Below are 23,249 nucleotides of genomic sequence, written 5' to 3' on the forward strand. Positions count from 1 at the left end.
AAGAGTAAATATTAATGTATTACACTTTATCATAAAGAAAAAATCAATTTTTTAAAGAAATTAAATACATTTTTGCATTTTATTGTTTAGTTTTTTTGAAAATTGAATTTTTCTTTATGAAAACAATAGTTTTAATGACTAACATTTACTTTTTAAATTAATAGACTATTTGGTTTCAATTTTACTCTAAGAGAGGAAAAAAGAAATTAAGCATATTATAAAAAGATAATTGACTAGAGTTGATTTTAAAGTTAAAACAAAAAAAAATTATTTTTCTAGCAGTCACTTATTTTTATAATTATAACAGAAATTACTATATCTTTATTTTTTTTTAAATTATGTTAACCATATTGCTGGACTGACTCTAACAATAAGCATTTTAATCTGAAGCGTGGCTGGACATACCTACTCTTCTATTACAATATTTGATCTTCACTTAAAACTTTTTAATATTCTGTTTAATTTTTTTAATCATTGCATAAAATGCCTTTTTTATTTGAGAATACTCTATCTGCTATTTTAAATATTAATAAGAACTAAGATTTTTTTTAAGTGTCAGGTTTAGTCCAAAGCCTGAACTATTTTAAGTCTCCCAGATGATTTAGCATATGCCTTTCCTCTCATTGCATAGATTTATATTAAATAAAATACTATTTTACTTATGTTAATTGATTTATTTTCTTATTTGTTATCTAAATCAACACCGTTTATAGAGGAGAGTAGCAGCTAACTATTGACCAAAAAAAAAAAAAATACTCTTTTCTGAATGTCACTCAAATAATTTACTGAATTAAAATACTTTAGAACAAATATTTTGTTTCTAATAATCACAAGTCTTAGTTATCCAAAAGGAGACTTTAAAAATCATAAATTCACATGGGGTCTGTTGTCTTTCTGTCTCTATATCTACCAATCTATTTATAATATTAAAGTAATTCTAAGGGAAACAGTGAAATTTATTTGGCTTCTAACCAACTTATCATTTAAATAAGTCCTTTCACTTTTAGTCAAGTGTATAATGATAAGTACTACTCTAATTTTTCAGTGGGATAGATATATTAAGATAAGAGAAATCATTCCTTACAGATGGAACTTAGAAAAAAAAATTAATAATTAGATAAACCTTTGTAGAATTTATTATCAAGATTACACGTTGAGGTTAGAAAGAGTGTTGAGATCGTATCACACTCTGTTCTGCTTCAGAATTATCACACTTTAGTTGAGAACCTCAAGAAATAGTTGTTGCCATATTAGGTACTGATCTCAAATTACTTAACTTCTTGAAATGACATATCGAAAATTGTATCCCCTAGTAAACATTCATTAACATAAAACAGTAACTATAATTTGTATGAATGCAAATTACCTGGATCCCTGGCTTTTATCTACTTATTATTTTCATACTGGACTCTTCTAAAAAAAAAAAAAAAAAAACGAACACCTTGATTGCAGAATTATATAAGAAGCTTGCAGAAATAATGAATTGTCTAAAATAAGATAGAAAAGAAGGGTTCAAACTCACTGAACTACAGAGTATGTGACTGTTGAAAAGGATTGTCCTTCAATAGTGGCACACTGAGCAAACTTTTAGTGAGGAAGCCTTGTTTTGACCAACTTCACAAAGTAGCAGCAGGAAACACACATCCCAATCACTACAGGTCATGAAAAGATCATACTGTGCTCAATCTTCTGTGGGCATTCCAGTATTTACTTGAACTGCCCCTTGCCGTGAAGTTTGTGAGGTTTGAATGGATTTTGTTAGAATTTACAGTGTGCAACAAGAAATTGTATTTTTTATTTAATAGAGAGGCTCACATTTTTTCCATTTGTGGGTAGTAAAACATCATCAAAATATTATACTTCATTCTAAATCAAAATACTTACTTTAATAATATAATTTTGAACTTCTTTCCTTTTTTCTTTTTTGCAGCTGAAAGTAATTCTTATAGAGTGAATGCTTGTAAACATTTTTAAAGTATACTTTGGGAACACACATGCTACAACACTCTCCTAAATGCATTTCCAAAGCCTATCACACTAAGAGCTGTAGAGGCCAGTTATTTATTTAATTCAGTGATTTTAAGTCAGTATGTTCTATGTGACAAATCTGTATAAATGATAATTCAATTCTTAATAACAGTAATAAATACATTTGTTAAGTAGATATTCTATGCCTGGAATTTTTGGTGCATAATTCGACTTAATATTCTTAAGACTCACATGATATTATTATTAGTATAATTATTATTGTTATCATCATTTTATATATTCATGGATGTAATAGTTACTGAGTTCCTACTATGCTCTAGTTAAACGGGAAAACTGAAGCTCAGTGATTTTAACCAACTTGTCTAAAAATTATACTTGCAGTCAAAATACGAATAGAAGATTTTGATTTTAAAACCCAACTTGTTGGTGCAAATATTAGGTTGGTGAAAAATACTTGTGGTTTTGCCATTACTTTCAATGGCAAAAATCCCAAGTATTTTTGCACCATATTAGCATGAATCAAAAAGGAATTCGAAGATTTAGAAGAGTAATTTAGAAAATCAAAGTCAAAACTATTTTGCATTTTGTATAGCTGAGGCTATTTCTAGAGTATGTAAATATGACTTAAATTAGAGAAATATATGATTGTTCAAGGCAGGTGAACTGTAAGTATTCGACATTATAAAGAAAACTTACTAAATATACTCATTGTACATCAGCTTTCATTAGAATTGTGTTTTGCTGAGCATTATTAAATTAAGGGATTATTTGGAGCAGATCAAATCCAGAGATAAATTGCTGGTTACCTCTTATTTTATCACTATAACGTAAGTTCCAAAGGGATCGCAGGCTGGCTGAGGTCACACAGGAGTGTAATGGAAAAGCCAAGGCTCAAGTGCTGTTCTATGACCAAAATCTGTTGTTCTTTTTAACAAACAATTGTGAGTATAATACTTATAGTTGGTATTTTAACATAAAACATTTTTATGAGATAATGAACACCTTAAATAACTTGACACTTTAAATACAACACTAAATTAATATTCCACAATAATATTTAAACGTAGCTAACTCCAAAACGTGGTTCTTCCCTTCCTCTTTCATCATTGTTTTAAATCCAGCATCTGTCTCTATTCCATACCCTGTAAATCTTCTTTTCAGCCATCTAAATTCCTAACCCATTCGTTAAACACAACCTCAATTATTTGTATTACATGGTACATTGTTTGTGAGGTCTCACATGATCACAATCTCCTTTGTGTCCTTAAATGTGCCCCTAAATCTTAGCTTCTCTAAGTAAGCATGTTCACGTCCTATCCTGTGCTCTTTGTAAGCAACTTAAAGGCTTACGTGTCAATGATTGTTCTTTTTATGTATCCTATACCAACCAACATACCATCTTGCTCATAAAAATAACTGTATTTTACTAAAGTTTATTTCAATTTTGATCCACTCTGTATCAGTTGATATGTTAGATACACATATAGACAAGAAAATAAATATATTTTAAGATAATTTCATTCATTATTGAGAATCTGAAAATATCATCTTTAGAATAACAAAGAATTATTTTGCTTTATTGCTTGGTATCTTTAATCTTTTAATATTTTATCTCTTTTTAAATATGAAGGATTTTTGTAATGCTCTAAAGGAATACAAATTATAAAATCTGAACTTGTTAAATATATAATGCTTTTCTGGGAACAAATGCTATTTTATCAATCTATAAGCTACCAGGATATAAGTTCTTGATTAAAATTCATTTAGTGTGTTATCTGACTGAATGTACTTAGAAGAAATCTTTGACACGTTGATCAGATTAAATTGATTTAATCTCAGCTGAAACTTAAGTTTGGCATTAGTCATGGATAATTACTGTCAGAAAGGGTATGTTCTAGCTATTCATTTACATAATATGAGCTTTCTTTGGATTGCATATGAATTAATTAAATTTCCTTTAATTGTAGCAGCTACATGCAACACACAGCTTCTAGCTAGTGTAAAATAGTTCATTAACTTCTCCAAAATGGAGAATATCCTAATACAAATCTCTGAACTAGAGTACAGGCTTTAAGATAAAGGATTTAAGAGAAAATATGGGAAATATTGTGACCAACCTATATATACTAGATATGACACATTATTATAGAGTATTCCCCTAAAAATTGGGAAATTGCAGTGATTCAGAAAGCTACATCAGCTTGTGACTAAAATGTAAAATGATCAAACACTTAAAACATTAACTCATTCTTCAACACTGAAATAAACAAAGCACTCTCTTGAAAAATATTAACTCATTATTTTATAGTGAAAAATGTAAAAAATAAATTATGCAAAATACAACTATGTGAGTCAAATTTCTGTATTATAATGGCAGCCCCATATGGACTCTATACACATTAAATCAACAATTTGCTTAATTAAATACTGGTATAAGGATGGGAAAATATTTTTCTATTTTGAAATCAGTATTTTTCTACTTTGTATTAGTATTTGTGTACCTTATTTTATAGTAATAGTTGATATACTTTTGGACTTCTTTTTTCACACATTAATTTTTTTTTTAAGTTTAGATAAATTTAGCAGAGTTTATTTGCACAAAGAACAATTCAGGAATATGGCAGCACTCAGGACCAGAAGAGGTTCAGAAAGCTCCACCTAGCAATGAGCGCTTACAGGTCAAACACAGAAGCAAAGTAAATAAATGACCTACTTGGCTACCACAAGGCTGCTGTGTTATCTGGGCATGGTGGGATGAAACATTTGTCTTTTTTGGGAGTTCTCTGATAAATTGACTGCATGTGATTGGCTGAAACCTGGTTATTTGCTACAAAATATATTTTAAAAATCAGTTTTGACTTATTTACATACTAATAAGTTATGGTACAGTTTCTTAGGAATTCAAAATAGAGACACAGCTTCAAGCTAATAGACTCCTGCTTATTTAGCATACTGAACATTAGAAAGCAATCATGTAAAAATAGCAAAATTTGCCCAATACCATACCAACCTAGCTAATCAACTGTGTTCATTTTTTTTTCATTTCTTTTCCTAGTATCTTCCAAATAATTGCGTTATTTCATATGGTTTTCATTATAGCATTAATTTACATTTTTTCACCTAAGAGCATTTCATAATTATTCAACTAGTCTTTCTTTTAGTATTCTATATTGTGATAATAAAATAGGATTTCAGCAAGTCAATGCCCTAAAGTTTGATCCTGGAAGCAACAATATCACCATCACCTGGGAACTTGTTAGAAATATAAATCTTGGACTATACTCCTGATATACTGAATCAGAAACTCTGGGGTGAGGTGGAGAAAACATCCGTATATTAACAACATCTCTGGAACATTCTAAGCATACCAAAATTCCAGAACTACTGCATTACGTAAATTTTCCAAAAATTATTTTTGCTATTTATTTTATTTTAATTCTAAGGGTACATGTTCAGCTTTGTTACATAAGTAAATGTGTGTCATGGGAGTATATTATGCAGATGATTTTATCACACAGGTATTAAAATATTTCAGTGAGTTATCAATATTTAAAATAACACTGGAGCTACACTGGAAATATCTTTTCAATAAAATATTTTTCTACTTATTTGTTTTAAATTTCTTGGAATACTTCATCCAGAATTAAAATATTTTATAAAAGAGTGAAATAGTTTGACATTCTTTTACAAGTAGATTTGTTCTAACTTTTACTGCTATCAGAAACTATAAATTGTTTTTTTTTAAAATATGCCATTGGCAGTGTTGATCTTTTTGTGTAATTGTAATTGTGTAAATTTAAATTCCATTTAGAAATCCATGCATATATATGAAAATAAAATTAATGTATGAGTTTCCTTTAAAAAAACAAAATTGATGACTTAAATACATTTCCATTCACATATTTATGACCTTATGAAAACCAGTTTTTGAAGAGTTGATAATAATAATTAGTAACACTTACAAGAAGTTTTATATGTGGCAATTGCAGCCCTTTAATCTTGATAAAACTATTAGGATATGCTATTGTTATCCTTGTTTTACAGATGAAGAAACTGAGTTACATCTGAGTTACAGATATATTAGGCAGCCACCTGAATCCCTGAAGCTTGCAACTAGAATTTAAACTCTGGATCAAAGTCCATATTCTTAATTAGTATGATGCCGTTATGTAGCAATGGTTTAAAGAAACAGCTGAAAATATTAATATATACGAAATACTCAAAAAATTACTATAACTTATGCTTGTGACCTTTCAAATATTTACTTTCTTTTTTTGCAATACATAAGTGTCATTGATGTTAAATATATATACACATGTATGTGTGTGTACATATCTATGTGTATGTATGTGCATGTATATATTCAATTTACTGCCATTTTTTGTTTTCCAGAATTCTCAAAGCTTAATCTGTCTAGAAAAGCAAAAGAAGTTGAAGTTGTTAATTTCAGCCTTAGTACAAGACTGGTGAATCCACTTAGTTTTCTGATGCAAATTGAGTGCATTAGACTAAAAAGAAAATATAGTTCTTGATGATTTGTTGATTTAGTCATGATATGCATCAGTGATTATCAGGTGGCAAAGGTCAAAACAAGAAAGGACCACATATCCAAAAGTTTTCGAGAGACAGTTACTTTTCACTTCTGCCTCTTCACATTCTCCTCACCTTTTCTGCCTTGTATACATACATTTACTTTCTCCTGTCTACCATTCTGTTACTGTAAAAGGTAATGTTTATGAAACATCTATCATGCACCAAGGATGTGCTTTCTGTGGATTATGGCATGTAATGATTTGATCAACTCTAGAGAAGCTCCATACTATTATTCCCATATTACAGATGGGACAGCTTGGGATGGGGAAGGAATTTATCCAAAACATAAAACTAGTAAGTGGTCAAGCCAGGATTTGGTCTCAGGCAGCTTAGCTTCACAGTCCTTGTCATTAAGCACTGCACTCCTCTGGGGAGGAAGAAGGCAGCTCAAGGAGAGGAAAGGAAGAGGGAAAGAATATTGAAAGCATTTTGAGAAAGTTCATGCGTAGTTATTTATATAAGTATCTCCACCACTGAAAATTGAGCCCTGAATACACTATACTATAATTTTCTTAGCACACTTAAATTTTTCTGTTCTGTGAAATGCACATATTATTTGGGCAAATGAACAAAATAATTTTCAACTTTATTTTGATTCTTCAGGATTTATGATTCAGGATGGCCCTTTTGGATCTTGTGAAAACAAGTACTGTGGTTTGGGAAGACACTGTGTTATCAGCAGAGAGACAGGGCGAGCAGAATGTGCCTGCATGGACCTTTGCAAACGTCACTACAAACCTGTGTGTGGATCTGATGGAGAATTTTATGAAAACCACTGTGAAGTGCACAGAGCTGCTTGCCTGAAAAAACAAAAGATTACCATTGTTCACAATGAAGACTGCTTCTTTAAAGGTAAATGCAGGGTGAACCTTGAGTGTCACCCCACTCTGTTTCTTTTCTTTCTCAACTAGTGCCTTTAAGATTAAACTCTAGCCATTTTAAATCAGCAAGGGTCTAAAAAAGAAAAGAAAAATGAAATAAGCTGAAGTACTCCATTAAGTGGCAGTGTGTGGAAAGTTACATGAAAACAATTCTGATACTCAGTTATGAGAATAAAGCTGGCCAAAATATGACTCAAAATTTAATATAGCTTCCAGCATTGCACCATATGGCTTCCCAATCATGGATTATCTTAGGGACATAGGGTGGCCAATTCAGTCCACAGGCCAAATTTACCCAGTAAAAAGCACCTGGAGTGGAATTGAGGGACTAGTGAATGCCAAGCCATGCTGCGATAACATTTCATTACTTCCTGATTAAAAACGGGGGTTTCAGTTTGCACCACATAATTCAAATTATATGGAACCAGTAATTGCCCACTGAAATAAATAACTAGATGAACTCATGCGAAATCTCATTAGTAAATCAGAGGTAACAATAGTTTAAAAAATTTTTAAGTATTAGTATTTACTTTCATGCATTTGAAAATCATTTATTTATAAAAAAATGTACTGAATTCGTAATTTAATACATTATTTTTACATGCTATATAAATAAATCATTGAACATTGAACAGTTTTAACATCATTCATTTATTGTATATTTATTTGTTGTTTACTTGTTCACACTGTTGGAAATACTTTCTTGTTGATACTCATGACTCAGTCTGAAATTCCAGAGTGAAATATATAGAGCTTCCATCAATGATTAATCTGATTTCTAATCTTCAGTCAATGCCAAGTCCCAGTTTCTCAGAATGTTTCTAAAATGTATTTACACTTAAAAACTTGATTTGATATTTTTATTCCTATCTTAAATTTATAGCTGAAAAAATAATTTTATTACACTCCATTCATCTACCTATTAAGGTAAATTGAATATTTAAAAATTATCCTTTTTCACACTTGCTCTAACACAATGATTTCCAACGGGATTTAAAAATGACACATAGAGCTTTTCAGATGCTGCAAGATGCAATACTCTGTTATTGTTGCTGCAAGAAACCCTCTGACACATTTGAAGTAAAAGTAGGATAATTTACTCACCATAGTGTACTGTATGCCTCTTATATACATGTACAGAGAATTTTATGACAGTAGGTTCCCCTTTTTTAACTGAAAGGATAACATATACTTGGATTTTTCAAGTTCAGTTTAGTTCCCTTTTTTATCAAATCTAGGTTACAAAAACTTAATATTTTTACAATATTAGGGAATATTTTTTCTGTCATTTTGACATAATGTAATACAGTGGAAATTACACTATTGCACTGATACATGGCACTATGAAATTATGTACATAATATATATTATGTAACTATTTCAATATTTTAACTTAACATCATATTCTTAAGTTAAGGGTTTGTTCACCTGACTTCCAGATGGAAACACATAATAAATATTATGTGGGGGCCTGGTACGGTGGCTTATGCCTATAATCCCAGCAATTTGGGAGGCCGAGGTGGGCGGATCACCTGAGGTCAGGAGTTCAAGACCAGCCTGGCCAATATGATGCAACCCTGTCTCTACAAAAATACAAAAATTAGCTGGGCATGATGGTGGGTGCCTGTAATCCCAGCTACTTGGGAGTCTGAGGCGGGAGGATCACTTAAACCCAGGAGGCGGAGGTTGCAGTGATCTGAGATTTTGCTACTGCATTCCAGCCTTAGTGACAGAGCAAGAATCCATCTAAATAAATAAATAAATAAAAATAAATAAATAAATATCAGGTGGGAAAGTAGGTTGGTGTATTTAATGTTTTGTTTTGCAGCTGTATGCTTGGGTATCATACCATTGAATATCATCATAGGATGGATGAACAATAGATTGATTTTACTATAAAGTAAACATATACAATAATGGTTTGAGGAATTGTTGTTCTTCAGTCTTATACTAAGCACATTTATTAGATCTATTGTTACTTAAAATACTTTCTCATCAAATGTAGTATTAAAATTTTATTTATAGTGTCTGCATTATTTACTAAGGGTTAGCATATTTTTCAGATCTCAGAAACTATGGGTTTTTTGTATGTTTGTGTACTTAACTTGGTGTTTTGCCTAATATACAAATTCATAACACGACTTTATTTCATCAAAAAGGAGTAAATAATATAAATCAAAACAATAAATTGCCTGTCTTATTACTGTGCATTTGGCCATGTTTTGATTGTAAAAGAATATTCCATAAAGCTGAAGCCTGATATTGTTGTGATCGTTAAAGTTAATTCTGTAATTGTGAACTATATTTTTGTGGAGTTTTAGCAAGCTATATTGCTTGCTACAGTGGCCCAATGGAAGAAGCAAATCAGAATAATAGATTAAATAACTGCAAAACCTTATATTCATTTGGATGTATTTAAAGAAAAAAAAGTTAAAAAACAAAAAATATATTTGCTACTTTTAGATTTTTAAAAGATGATTGTGAAAACCTTAGAATGGGGGTTAAAAAACTATTGGCAAAATCCAGTTCATGATCTGTCTTCTTTTAGTAAAGTTTTATTGAAGCACAGCTACACCCACTGGAGAAGGAGAGCAGAGTAGTTGCAATAGAGATCTTATTGCGTCTAAATGCTAAACATGATGCATTTTTATTACGTGGATCTTTTCAGAAAAAGTTTGTTAACCTCTGATTTAAATGATTACTGATACTTTAAAATTCATTTTAAACATTAGTAATAGATCTTAACTATTATGCATTTTCTTGACTACCTTGATGAATACAGAGACCTACATATGTGGTAAAATTAAGTAGAACTAAATATATGCACAAGTGGTGGAAATAAAACCAGAAACCTTAGCAAGACTCAGAGATAATATTAAAGTCAATATCCTGGTCAGAATATTGTACTATAATATTATAAAATATTACCTTTAAGAGAGAAATAGGGTAAAGATGTGGAATACGTCTGTATTATTTCTGATAAATGCATCTCACAAAATTTTAATTAAATAGTGTTGGAAAATTATCGGAAAATATGTAGAGGTTTTTAAAGAAAGCAAGATTTGCATTATTCTTCACTGATTCGCATCTAAGGAAAGTCATTTGTTTATATCAGATTTATATTTTGCATTTATGTTTAAACTTATTAAAATAATTCATATATGTAGAATCAAGTGCATTGATGCATTGTTTTAAAGTTAAAGTTAAAATCCATATTAAAACATAAATACCCATATTTCCATAGAAAATGTTTTTATATATACTTATATCTGTTTATCCTCTTTCTATTACTTGTGCTACATATTGAAACACCTCTGTGGTAATCTCAGCCTTTTTTATTATTATTGACTTTAAATGTACATATAAATTTACCAAGAATTTTCTTAATGAGTTATTATTTGTAGAATCATAGATGCAATAAACAATATACCTATGAGTATAACATTTTTCTAATGTATTCCTATTCACATTTATTTGATCATAAGATAATAGGCTATAATCAGATATAGAATATTATAGCATTTGTTTATTAGCATCAGATACTTTGTTATGATGCTCAGTGTAACATTAAACATTCTGTTTTTATATAATGCCTAGCTGTTCATTTGTGTGATAAGGCAGTTCTGCCTTAAAGTAATCTCCCTCACAAAGGACTTTCTAACCACAACAATTCACATTATCCCTTAAAGCAAGCACAATTTCTTCTCACCCTGACATCAGATCATTCCCTCATACTACTCAGAGCATAGATGTAAACAGGAGTAAGAAACTCAAGGTATAACCTATGCCAAAATGAACAGGGATTTAAACCTTTTATGCGAGTCAATTGAACAGAAACCCTTCTGCTATTTACTGTGCTGAGAATAAAACTGCCATAAAGGCAAATGTTCTGTGCACTTAAATGTGCATCACAAACAATAACAACTTGAGAAATACGGTTGTCACAGCTATCTGTGTTCTATTAGCATGAGATCTGACATTGTTTCCATTTTTGAGGCATAATCTGAACAGACATTTTTATTACGTACCTAAATTGGTTATTTTACCTGACTTTTCTTCTTCCTTTTTTATTTTTTAGAAAGAATTTGTAGAACTTAGGCTAAAAAACTGGCTGCCAGATATATTTTAAAATATATTAGTAAATGTCATGTGCTAATCCACATGTATTTTTTAAAACAGGGCACCTCTGTAAAGCTTCTGTTTTATACCATTTTAGCAAAAATAGGAATCTGGATAAATATACATACACTAAAAATAATATTCAGATTTTTGTTTGTTTCTTCAGTATTGTTTTTGTCAGTATTAGCCAATTGAAACTGCAGGTTGATGATGAAATTAATAATTCGGAGACTGAAAAATATAAATAAACTTCTTTTGAGGCCAGAACACTGGCCCACAGTATTTCCAGTTCCTCTGAATTCACTTAGTACTCACAACATCAAAACCAATTTTATTAATCCCTTGTTTGGTAGATCGATGTTAAAAATTTGTAATCCAGTGACATGTAACCATATATATTTGATATGTTTACATGCCATTTATAGATATATAGTAGATATATGATAGATGTCTTATATATGTATGATAAAACTAATCTAAAAGAGGTGATTAATACTTAGACTCGTCACTCATTTGGAGATTTAGGGATATTAGACATTAGGACTAGTCGACAAATGTCACCAGAGAGTGGGAAGGTGGAGAGAAGGGGAAATGGAGAGGAAGAGAAGAAAGGCAGACAGGAAGAGGGAGAGGGATAGGCATGATGTGGGTAAGAGAGAATGCCAGCAGGAGTAGTGCCAATGATAATAATAACAACAAATTGAATATTATTTATTTCAAAACACCTTCACAAATGTTATATTACTATTATTTTTTTGTTTTTTTGAGATGGAGTTTCACTCTTGTTGCCCAGGCTGGAGTGCAATGGCACCATCTCGGCTCACCACAACCTCCACCTCCTGAGTTCAAGCGATTCTCCTGTCTCAGCCTCCTGAGTAGCTGGGATTACTGTGATGTGCCACCACGCCCGGCTAATTTTGTATTTATTACTAGAGATGAGGTTTCTCCATGTTGGCCAGGTTGGTCTCGAACTCCCGACCTCAGGTGATCCACCCAACTCAGCCTCCCAAAGTGATGGGATTACTGGCATGAACCACCGTGCCCAACAATATTATATTATTATTATTATTTTTTATTATTTTTTTTTTTGAGACGGAGTTTTTGCTCGTTACCCAGGCTGGAGTGCAATGGCGCAATCTCGGCTCACCACAATCTCCGCCTCCTGGGTTCAGGAAATTCTCCTGCCTCAGCCTCCTGAGTAGCTGGGATTACAGGCACGTGCCACCATGCCCAGCTAATTTTTTGTATTTTGAGTAGAGACGGGGTTTCACCATGTTGACCAGGATGGTCTCGATCTCTTGACCTTGTGATCCACCCGCCTCGGCCTCCCAAAGTGCTGGGATTACAGGCTTGAGCCACCGCGCCCGGCAATATTATATTATTAATTAATCATTGTAACAGCCAATATACTATAGTGAAGGCAACAAACTTACGGTTTTACAAATAGCCTGTTGACATTCTCACAGTAAGTTAACACTGAACTGGGACAGGAACCAAGGACAGAGCTTCTCATTTGGTGCATGTTTTTTTCAAATGTGCCTGCCTAAGGCTACAATATCATAATTATCTCATTTGCCTTAGTTTCTTAATACATTTTACTTTTAATAGTCATTTCTATGTGAATAATTGACATCCTTTAGAAACAATCTATTATCTATGGTGTTTGTGAAGATTAAATCATGCATTTAATGTATTTCTTGGCCATCAGAAGAACACAATAAGAAATTATTATTGGATTTAAGACTAGAACTTTAGTAAATGTACACATTTGAATATAATAAATTTTCAGACTTGAGTCTGTGAAGTTACACATATTCTCTTTTGAATTTATGTTGGGTTATAGTCTTGTATCTGGTCAAATGAATATAGAAATGAGTTTCCAAGATTATAAGAGGCTAATTGGTGGTGGTCAATTTTCTGATGTTAGATAATTATATTTAAAGAAATAAATAACTACAATGAGTTTGGAAATATATTCGTTATTGATTGACATTTGTAAAACTCATTGTCACCTTTCTCACTGATGATTTATTGCAGGTTAATTTTGTTTATCTTTTATGACAAATAAAATATCTATTATATCTATAACTTAATATTATTTTACCACCCCACTGCACCCCCCAAAAAAATTTTAGAGATTATGAAGTGGGTTTGTTATTGCATTTAATTTCTGTCAAATTTTCCCCTGTGATATATACATACAAATTAACTTTAACTTTCAAATACTTAGTCTTATCATGTTTTTAACATTTTTATGCTATATCTTTCTTTTTAGTTTCAAGGTGTGAAATATGCATTTGAGCTTATTATTTTATTTTATGCTTTTTATGGATTTATGCATGTTCCACTAATAGTTATGGGCACAATGAAGTGACAAAAAAAAAAAAGGATATTTTATCAGTTCAAACATCTTTTTTCTTCTACCTTGTCCCTCCTAGAAAACATAAGAATTCTAGGCCGGGCGCGGTGGCTCAAGCCTGTAATCCCAGCACTTTGGGAGGCCGAGGCGGGTGGATCACGAGGTCAAGAGATCGAGACCATCCTGGTCAACATGGTGAAACCCCGTCTCTACTAAAAATACAAAAAATTAGCTGGGCATGGTGGCACGTGCCTGTAATCCCAGCTACTCGGGAGGCTGAGGCAGGAGAATTGCCTGAGCCCAGGAGGCGGAGGTTGCGGTGAGCCGAGATCGCGCCATTGCACTCCAGCCTGGGTAACAAGAGCGAAACTCCGTCTCAAAAAAAAAAAAAATTCTAGGAGATACAATTCATGTTGAGATTTGGGTGAGGACACAGCCAAAGCATATCATTCTGCCTCTGGTCCCTCCAAATCTCATATCCTCACATTTCAACACCAGTTATGCCTTCCCAACAATACCCTGGAGTCTTAACTCATTTCAGCATAAATCCAAAATTCCACAGTCCAAAGTCTCATTTTAGACAAGGCAGGCACCTTCCATCTATAAACCTCTAAGATCAAAAGCAAGCTAGTTACTTCCTAGATACAATAGTGGTACAGGTATTGGGTAAATACAGCCATTCCAAGTGGGAGAAATTGGCCAAATCAAAGGGATTACAGGGCTTATGCAAGTCTGAAATCCAGTGGGGCAGTCACATTTTAAAGCTCCAACATGATGTCCTTTGACTCCAGGTCTCACATCCAGGTCACTCTGCCTTGCTTGGTCTTGGGCAGCTCTGCCCCTGTGGCTTTGCAGGGTACAGATTCCCTCCTGGCTGATTTCATGTGCTAGTGCTGAGTGTCTGTGGCTTCTCCAGGTGTACGGTGCAAGCCGTCAGCTGGATCCACCATTCTAAGATTGGGAGGATGGTGGCCCTCTTCGCATCTCCACTAGGCAGTGCCCCAGTAGAGACTCTGTCTGAAGGCACTGACCCCATATTTTCCTTCCACACTGCCCTAGCAGAAGTTCTCCATGAAGGCTCCGCCCCTTCAGCAAACTTTTTGCTTGGCCATGCAGGCCTTTTCATACATCTTCTGAAATCTAGGCAGAGGTTCCCAAACTTCAGTTCTTGACATCGGTGCACATGCAGGCTAAAGCTTCCAAGGCTTGGGGCTTCTACTTTCTGAAGCCACAACCCAAGCTGTATATTGGCCCCTTTCAGCCATGGCTGGAGTGACTGAGACACAGCAGGGCACCAAGTTCCTAGGCACAACACAGTGACCCTGAACCCAGCCTAGCAAACCACTTTTTCTTCCTGGGCTTCCAGGCCTGTGATGGAAGCAGCTGCTGTGAAGGTCTCTGACATGGCCTGGAGATATTTTCCCATGGCCTTGCAGAATAACATTAGACATCTTGCTACTTACCATATTTCTGCACCTGGCTTGAATTTCTACTAAAAAAATACGTTTTTCTTTTCTACTGCGTTATCAAGCTGCAAATGTTCTACACTCTTATGGTCTGTTTCCCTTTCAAAGTGGAATATTTTTAACAGCACCCAAGTCACCTCTTGAATGATTTGCTGCTTAGAAATGTCTTCCACCAGGTACCCTAAATGATCTCTCTCAAGTTTAGAGTTCCACAAATCTTTAGGGCAGGGGCAAAGTGCCACCCATCTCCTTGCTAAAACATAAAAAAGAGTCACCTTTTCTCCATTTCCCATCAAGTTCCTTATCTCCATCTGAGACCACCTCAGTCTTGACCTTATTGTTGATATCATTATCAGCGTTTTTTCAAAGCCATTCAACAAGTCTCTAGCAGGTTCTGACTTTCTCACATTTTCCTGTCTTCTTCTGAACCCTCCAAACTGTTCCAACCTTTGCATGTTACCCAGTTCCAAAGTTGCTTCCCCATTTTTGGATATCTTTTTAGCAATGCCCTACTCTACAGGTATCCATTTACTGTATGGTTTCATTTTTATGCTACTGATAAAGACATACCTGAGATGGGGAAGGAAAAATGTTTAGTTGGATTTATAGTTCCATATGGCTGGGGAGGCCTCAGAATCATGGCAGAAGTCAAAAGGTACTTTTTACATGCTGGCGGCAAGAGAAAAATGAAGAAGCAAAAACAGAAACCCCTGATAAACCCTTTAGATTTTGTGAGACTTATTCACTATCACGAGAATAGCACTGGAAAGACTGGCTCCCATGATTCAGTCACCTCCCCCTGGGTCCCTCCACAACACATGGGAATTCTGAGAGATACAATTCAAGTTGAGATTTGGGTGGGGTCACAGCCAAACTATATCGACTCCCACAGACACTCTACTTAACATGTTCATTTTCTCAATATCTTCTTGTCAAATGCTGAACGCAATATTTCTATAACTTACAAAATACTGAAAAGTAAAGGACCATTTTTTTCAATATAGTTGATTTTTCTTCTATATGTCTATGCCTAAACATGGTGATAAAAAATATTTTCATTGATTATATTCAGAATATATAATTGAGGATAAAATATTCTAGATAATGCAGTTGAAAATGATTCTCTATTTGTCTGATTTATATTCCACTTCTAACATTCTTTCTGAAGAGCACCCACAGATATATCAGAGAGCATATGAAAACTTATTGATAAAAATTTAAAGCCAAATGGGAAACGTGAAAGCTTTGCATCTTATCATCCAGTAGCTATGTGAAAAAAGTGTTTGGGTGGAATCACATTAAATAAAGGAAATTCTGCACTTTCCCGAATGATGAAAAAAGCATGAGTAATTAGCCATATTGCTCTTTTCACATAGGTTAAGCAAAGCTTAAAGAATGCCTTCAAATCAATTTTTTAAAAATTCAATTCATTTAATGCAGTAATATGCTGATTGTTTGTTTTAGTTTAAGATATCACATCATCTAGCTAGAAATTATTTATCAGCCCTCTGGTTTCAATAAAGCTTCAATCTATTGACTACTATGTGTTCCAGCAAAGCTCCACACATCATGTCTTTCTTGGTGTGCCAGTCACTCTAAGAAATTGTTTTTTTTTTTTAAGTGCCTTTAATCAATATGTGAATTTCTAGTAGCTTATACAATATCTTTGCAAAAGCACCCCTGAAATCTGAACATGAATTTTAATCACATATTTTTCAATGCTTTTTGCCCTTTGCCATACCTGAAGAGCACACAAATGATTGGCAAAGTTCTTGAATAGATTTGCTCTCCAGACCAAGATGAAATAGTCTTCAATACGTAGAAACAACATTGAACTATAATTAGGTTCTAATTTGAATATGTACCGAGAGTAAGATGTTTGGCTCCAGATTTGTTCGAAATTATACACATATAAAATAATTTGTAGAGAAAAGACAATTACAGATTGTTTTGACATAAAACTTTAAGATAATGGTGGAAATAATGTAAATTTTCACTTCGCTTATTTCTAACATAAATCAATAACAACATTAAAAAATCAATAATAATTTTACATAGACATGTAATATAAAAAGTGGTATTGTGGTTGATTCAAATAGCTGATACTCATCTCCACAGATTCTTTCCCAGTTACTGTGATTTGAAGTCTACAGGCAGAAGTGTGGAAATACATTTGTAAGTAACATTTAAAGGATGAGGATACATTAAGAACTATGGCAGAAGCCGGGCGCGGTGGCTCAAGCCTGTAATCCCAGCACTTTGGGAGGCCGAGGCGGGTGGATCACGAGGTCGAGAGATCGAGACCATCCTGGTCAACATGGTGAAACCCCGTCTCTACTAAAAGTGCAAAAAATTAGCTGGGCATGGTGGCACGTGCCTGTAATCCCAGCTACTCAGGAGGCTGAGGCAGGAGAATTGCCTGAGCCCAGGAGGCGGAGGTTGCGGTGAGCCGAGATCGCGCCATTGCACTCCAGCCTGGGTAACAAGGGCGAAACTCCGTCTCAAAAAAAAAAAAAAAAAAAGAACTATGGCAGATTCATAGAAAAAATAAATAAAATGTTATCACTTGCAGACAAGTTAAGTGGAAAAAATTTTCCAAGGCTGGACGTTGCTATGTCTATATTTAGATTATATTAGAATTCATTAGTATAAAGAAGCAAGATGGAAGAAGGAAGGTCAATTAGGGCCTTCCTGTGATTGTCCAAAAGAGATATAGAGGTGATGGTAATTTCAATTAAGATGTCAGAGGTGCCACTGATAAAATGTTGTCAGACTAAGTGACCTAATTTGCCACAGATTAAATATGGAGTTCATGGTAATTAAAGAAACTGGCTAAGCTAACAGAAGATTTGGAGAGCTATTTACTGAAATGCAAAACACTGGAATCTCCTTGTTACTGTATGCAAGAAGTGTATATATACAGGTATATAATAATTGAAGATTAGTTATATTTTAATGTATTTTAGACAAGTAAAAGGGTATGCCATTTGTGGCCAGGTGTGTTGGCTCATGCCTGTAATACCAGCACTCTGAGAGGCTGAGGTGTGTGGATCACAAGGTTGGGAGTTCAAGACCTGCCTGGCCAATATGGTGAAACCCTGTCTCTACTAATAATACAAAAATTAGCCTGGTGTGGTGGCATACGTTTGTAGTCCCAGCTATTCTGGAGGCTGAGGCAGGAGAAGTGCTTGAACCCAGGAGACAGAGGTTGCAGTGAGCAGAGATTGCATAACTGCACTCCAGCCTGGGTAACAGAGTGAGATTTATATATATATATATATATATATATATATATATATATATATATATATATATACAGTTGGCTATTTGGATACAATAGGAGCTATAAGTATGTTAATAAAAAGAAAATGTCAAGGGACTTTATAGCTAAGATGAAGTGAAGAATGAGTGCAGATTGAGGAGAATGAAGAGTTAAGGGTAAAACTCTGGTGTACTTCAACCTTCGGAGGTCATGAAGAAAAGAAGCAAGAAAAGGAGACAAATACGTAGTCACCAGTGACACGGAGAACCAGGAGAATGTAGATACACAGAAGACAAGGAAAAAAAGTCATCAGGAGAACACAGGATTGGGCTGAATTAATTGCTGCTGAAATCAAGTATGATGAGGATTTGAGAAATGAACATTGATTTGGAAAGTTTAAGGCCACGGTTAACTTTTGGTAAAACAGAAAATAAGAGCTAAGGAAATGAGATATCAAGCTCATTAGAGACTTTTTGTTCTAAAAACTTATTCTCATCTCTTCTCCCTTCTGACAATTACACACATATAGTGGATATTCAATATTCAATCTATGTGTGTAGTTGTCTGGAGGGAGAAGTGGATGGGAATAAGGAAACGTGGAAGGAAAAATTATAGGGCAAGAGGGGCAGGGCAATTGCAGGAGCAGAGCCTCGGGAAATGTAGAGAGGATGGGACCCAATACACAAGTGGCAGATTTAGCTTTAAATGAGAGCATGGATTCTTCATTCACTAAACAGAAAGAAAGGAAAACCAAGATTGGATGCAGGTAGCTGAATATTTCATGGTATAAATATGTGTTATGCTCATCCGATTGCTCATATTTTTCTCAATGAAATAAGAAATGAAGCATCAATTGCAAGTAACAGAAGGTTTGAGAAATTTTAAAAGAGAGAAAAAAGAACTATGGGATAAACAGAATAATAATAATAAAAAAAAACTGGTGGCATAATGTAGGAATTCTAGCAGTGCTGAGGGACTATGTGGGATTGCTGTTCACAAATTTAATAGACTTCCATGGTGGTTTTCTTGTCTCCAAATATAGTTAGCTGCTTAGGATAATGTACTGAGTAGTTGAAGAACTGGTTTTAACTAGGAGTTTTATTTTTCCAGGAAGAAAATCTAATTAAAGAAAGGATCCAAAGCCCTATATTTTATCTCTCATAGGGGCAGTATTATTATGTTACGTTCGCTTTATTGTAGAGACCCTAGTATCCAGAGAGCTCCTGGTGGGGATCTTCAGCCTCAGCTTATAAATAGATCAAAATGGACTCCCCAGCCAACTCTACATCCTGGAAATCTTATTACAATTTTTGAGATAACTTCTTTTTTTGTTTGTTTGTTTGCTTTGTTGCAATGGACCCTGAGGTCAGGAGTTTGAGACCAGCCTGCCTAACATGGAGATAACTTAATACTGGCATTCAATGCATATCTGTGCCTCTTAGTTAAAACATTAGTAAGACTCTGCTTAGGCTAGTAAGCCAGGACACACCTTTCCTAGGTATTTGGAAAGCATATAGGCTTACAGTAGCTGTGTAATTTCAGTGAGTTTTCCATTTCCAGTCAATGAGCAGTCACTAAAGTAGGCATAGGACAAATTATAGAAAATTTGTTTACTTATGACAAGAAAAGGCAACTGACAACTCTTGAAAACATGTTATGGATGGGCAGTTACCTTGAAACATTTCTACTCCTATGTCACTTTATTACTAATTCTGTAGGCAAGCCATAAGTATACATTATAGAGACTAGCCATTGTGCTATGGTTAAACTTTGATAAATGAAACTGCTTTGAATTAAGCAAAGTGTATAAAGTTTTGGGAAGCTAAAACTTTTTTACCCAATTTTTCTAAGTTGTGCATATTTTACTTTTGTGTGTGTTTTAATCCATCAGGCTTCTTCCGATCATTGAATATAGATTGACTTAGTCAATGTGATGTTTGCAGTGCCGTTGGTTTTTATTTTATATTTTATAGAAATGTTTCCTAGAAGCAAAAGAAAGTGCTACTTTAAAAATTGAGAAACATGGTGTAATTAATTGAAAGGAAAAATATATCTTAATTTTATAAGTTGATTAATTTTATAAATGCTCAAAGTGCTATATGCTTGTCAAAAAGATTTTAGTTAGTAATTCATGTAATATATCCATAGGGATAAAATATGTGCATATATATATCATGGACAAATAAGTATGAACAATTATAGTATTTTTAGTTGTTCACTGATAATCATGTATTGTAGTGTAATCAGGTGACAGATCTATTGTTAAGGTTCTCTGCAAAGATGAAAATAGAACACAGTCTTAGGTTTTCCAAACTGGTGGAGGTAAGTGGTTAGATAAATCAATTCATGGCCAATGATATGTATTTTTCTCCATTGCAGGAGACTCTCATTCTTTTAGGTTAGATTAACATCTGTCCCTGATATTCAGGGACATTGAAATCATTCTGTCAAAACAAACCTATCTGCCATTTGTAAATGAAACATGTTTCCCATAATATATATGTGCCATGTTATATCTAATCATTATTCACTGACATCCAATTTTTTTGGTTGCCAGTTTATTATTTCTGAGTATGAGGTCCAAATTAAAAGATGGAGCAGGGATCCGTGAGAACCATATATGGCAGCAAATGAGGTACTTACGAAAACAGCATAGATGTTAAAACTCAAAAAGAACGTGTGGAGAATTAATTACACCTTTTGTCATGCACGTTATCCTCCTGCAGCTTTGAAAGATACTGCATATTGTTTTAATAGGTAGGCAGTGTCCTTAAAAAGTCCTCATCATCAACCTTACTAAGTTTATTATGAAAACCTAAAGAGATGCTCTTCATTGACCCCGACTTGCAGATAGTAAGTGAATCAGAAGTTTATGAACACATTTAAAAATCTAGAAAACAAAGTCTGGTGAATGTCAGATTTTGACTGCAGTGAATATTATAAGGAGAAAAACTTTTGGAACTTCACATTTTCATTGTGTCTGTCTGGTCATTGTGCATTTATCTACTCCCAAAGGCAGAATATTAACCACACAGCGGTAGCCTTGAGGTGGAGTTTTTATGTCCCATGAAAACCCATAATGTCTTTTGCATATCATCATATTTACATATTTTCAAAATAAAATCGTGTGTGTTAACTCCCTATGTAAGGCCATCGAAGTGATTCTTGTTTAACTTTTCCTTGTAAAAGGCACATGGACCCATATCTATTGCACTTTTAGTGAAACATAAAAGAGCATGTAAGTTTCTGTACAGTATGTTTTCCATATTTCGAACAATACTATGGCATTTAGCTGTGATGACAGTCTATGAAACGTAAGAGTGGGATTTGGGGATTTAATTACATTTATGTCAAAATTACTTTAAAATCCTAGGGAAAAATATGCCTGAGTAACATAGCACATGTTTTGGCCTTTAAAGATTTTAACAAGTGGAAACATTTACATGACACATTGGCACAATCATCGTAGCTCAAAAATAACTAGCGTATCACACAGCAACAGCTTTGTTCATTAATTCCGTAGTAAGCATGCATACCAACTCCCATATAAATTTGTTACTGCTGTGTCTACATCTACTGGAAGCAGCAGGCATGGAAATAAATTTCATTTAAATATACCTATGAATATATAAAATAAAGAGTATGTCGTGCCCTTTCCATGTAATTCTAATTATTTCAGTAACAGGAATAAAAAAATAAATAAATGGAGAAAGAAACACAAGTCTTATCTAGACATGATCGTATAAGCAATATTTGCTGTATTTGACTCCAGGTCATCATAAATATTTATGAAATTTACTTGCCGATGCTTGTCTTTGTCATTCAAAGGCAAATCCCTCCCTCACTCGACTTCCCCTCTCACCAAATGGGAACCATTTTCTTGGTCTTTTGGACTTCCAAGCAGTAACCCTGACAGAAATACATCCCTTCAGAGTCGTTTTTTTGAAGAGGCTGGGCAAGGATGCTATTTATAACCAAATCTACTGATTCCCTTTTTAAAGAAAAACTCAAGAGCAAACTGTTAAGCACATAAAAAGCAGCCATTTTCACCAATCAAATTGGAGCAACTGGAAGAATGTTAGCGAGCCTGTAGCTATTTTAAAACATTTCTTTTCATCAAACTACTTGCCCGGAATCTTGTTCTGGTCATGCTAATAGTGCCATTGTTCCTGCCGCTGGAGACTGGTTGAATTTCTTTAACCACGGACAACTAGTATTAAAGAAAGAAAGTATGGTTACTATTTCTGATATCAGTGAAGATTCACAAGCTTTGATTCCAACTGGTTTCTTATAATTTTCCTGGGAGACTTAGGTATGTCTTTTTTCTACAGCAATCAAGTCTCTTTTCCACTATTCTATCATAAAATTTATGTCTTTTATTGTCACTCGGGAGTTTGGAAATTTTGATTCTGAGAACTTATCACAGATTGAAGCATATTGGACGTTAACTTCAGAAATCATAAAAATCATAGATTAAAACATTGCTGTTTAAAGGTGGGGCTCTGAGAAGCTTCCAGGCTCAGCCACATACTGGGTCAGAAGAAATCCTTCTCACAAACCTGTCCTCTACCTCTTAGTAG

At 33.8% G+C, this 23,249-nt stretch overlaps 1 protein-coding gene across 5 annotated transcripts in view; it reads left to right on the top strand.

The window, feature by feature from the left end:
• The window catches only part of FSTL5 (follistatin like 5), a 790,158-nt gene that overhangs the window by 243,694 nt on the left and 523,215 nt on the right, over window positions 1-23,249 (top strand). For all 5 annotated transcript variants that reach the window (XM_074396781.1, XM_039479107.2, XM_039479105.2 and 2 more), the window contains one exon: window positions 7,186-7,434. In XM_074396781.1, coding sequence (XP_074252882.1) covers window positions 7,186-7,434 — 249 coding nt within the window. The remainder of the gene's footprint in view (window positions 1-7,185; window positions 7,435-23,249) is intronic.

Source organism: Saimiri boliviensis, chromosome 3 (genome assembly GCF_048565385.1).
Source record: "Saimiri boliviensis isolate mSaiBol1 chromosome 3, mSaiBol1.pri, whole genome shotgun sequence".
Lineage (NCBI taxonomy): Eukaryota > Metazoa > Chordata > Mammalia > Primates > Cebidae > Saimiri > Saimiri boliviensis.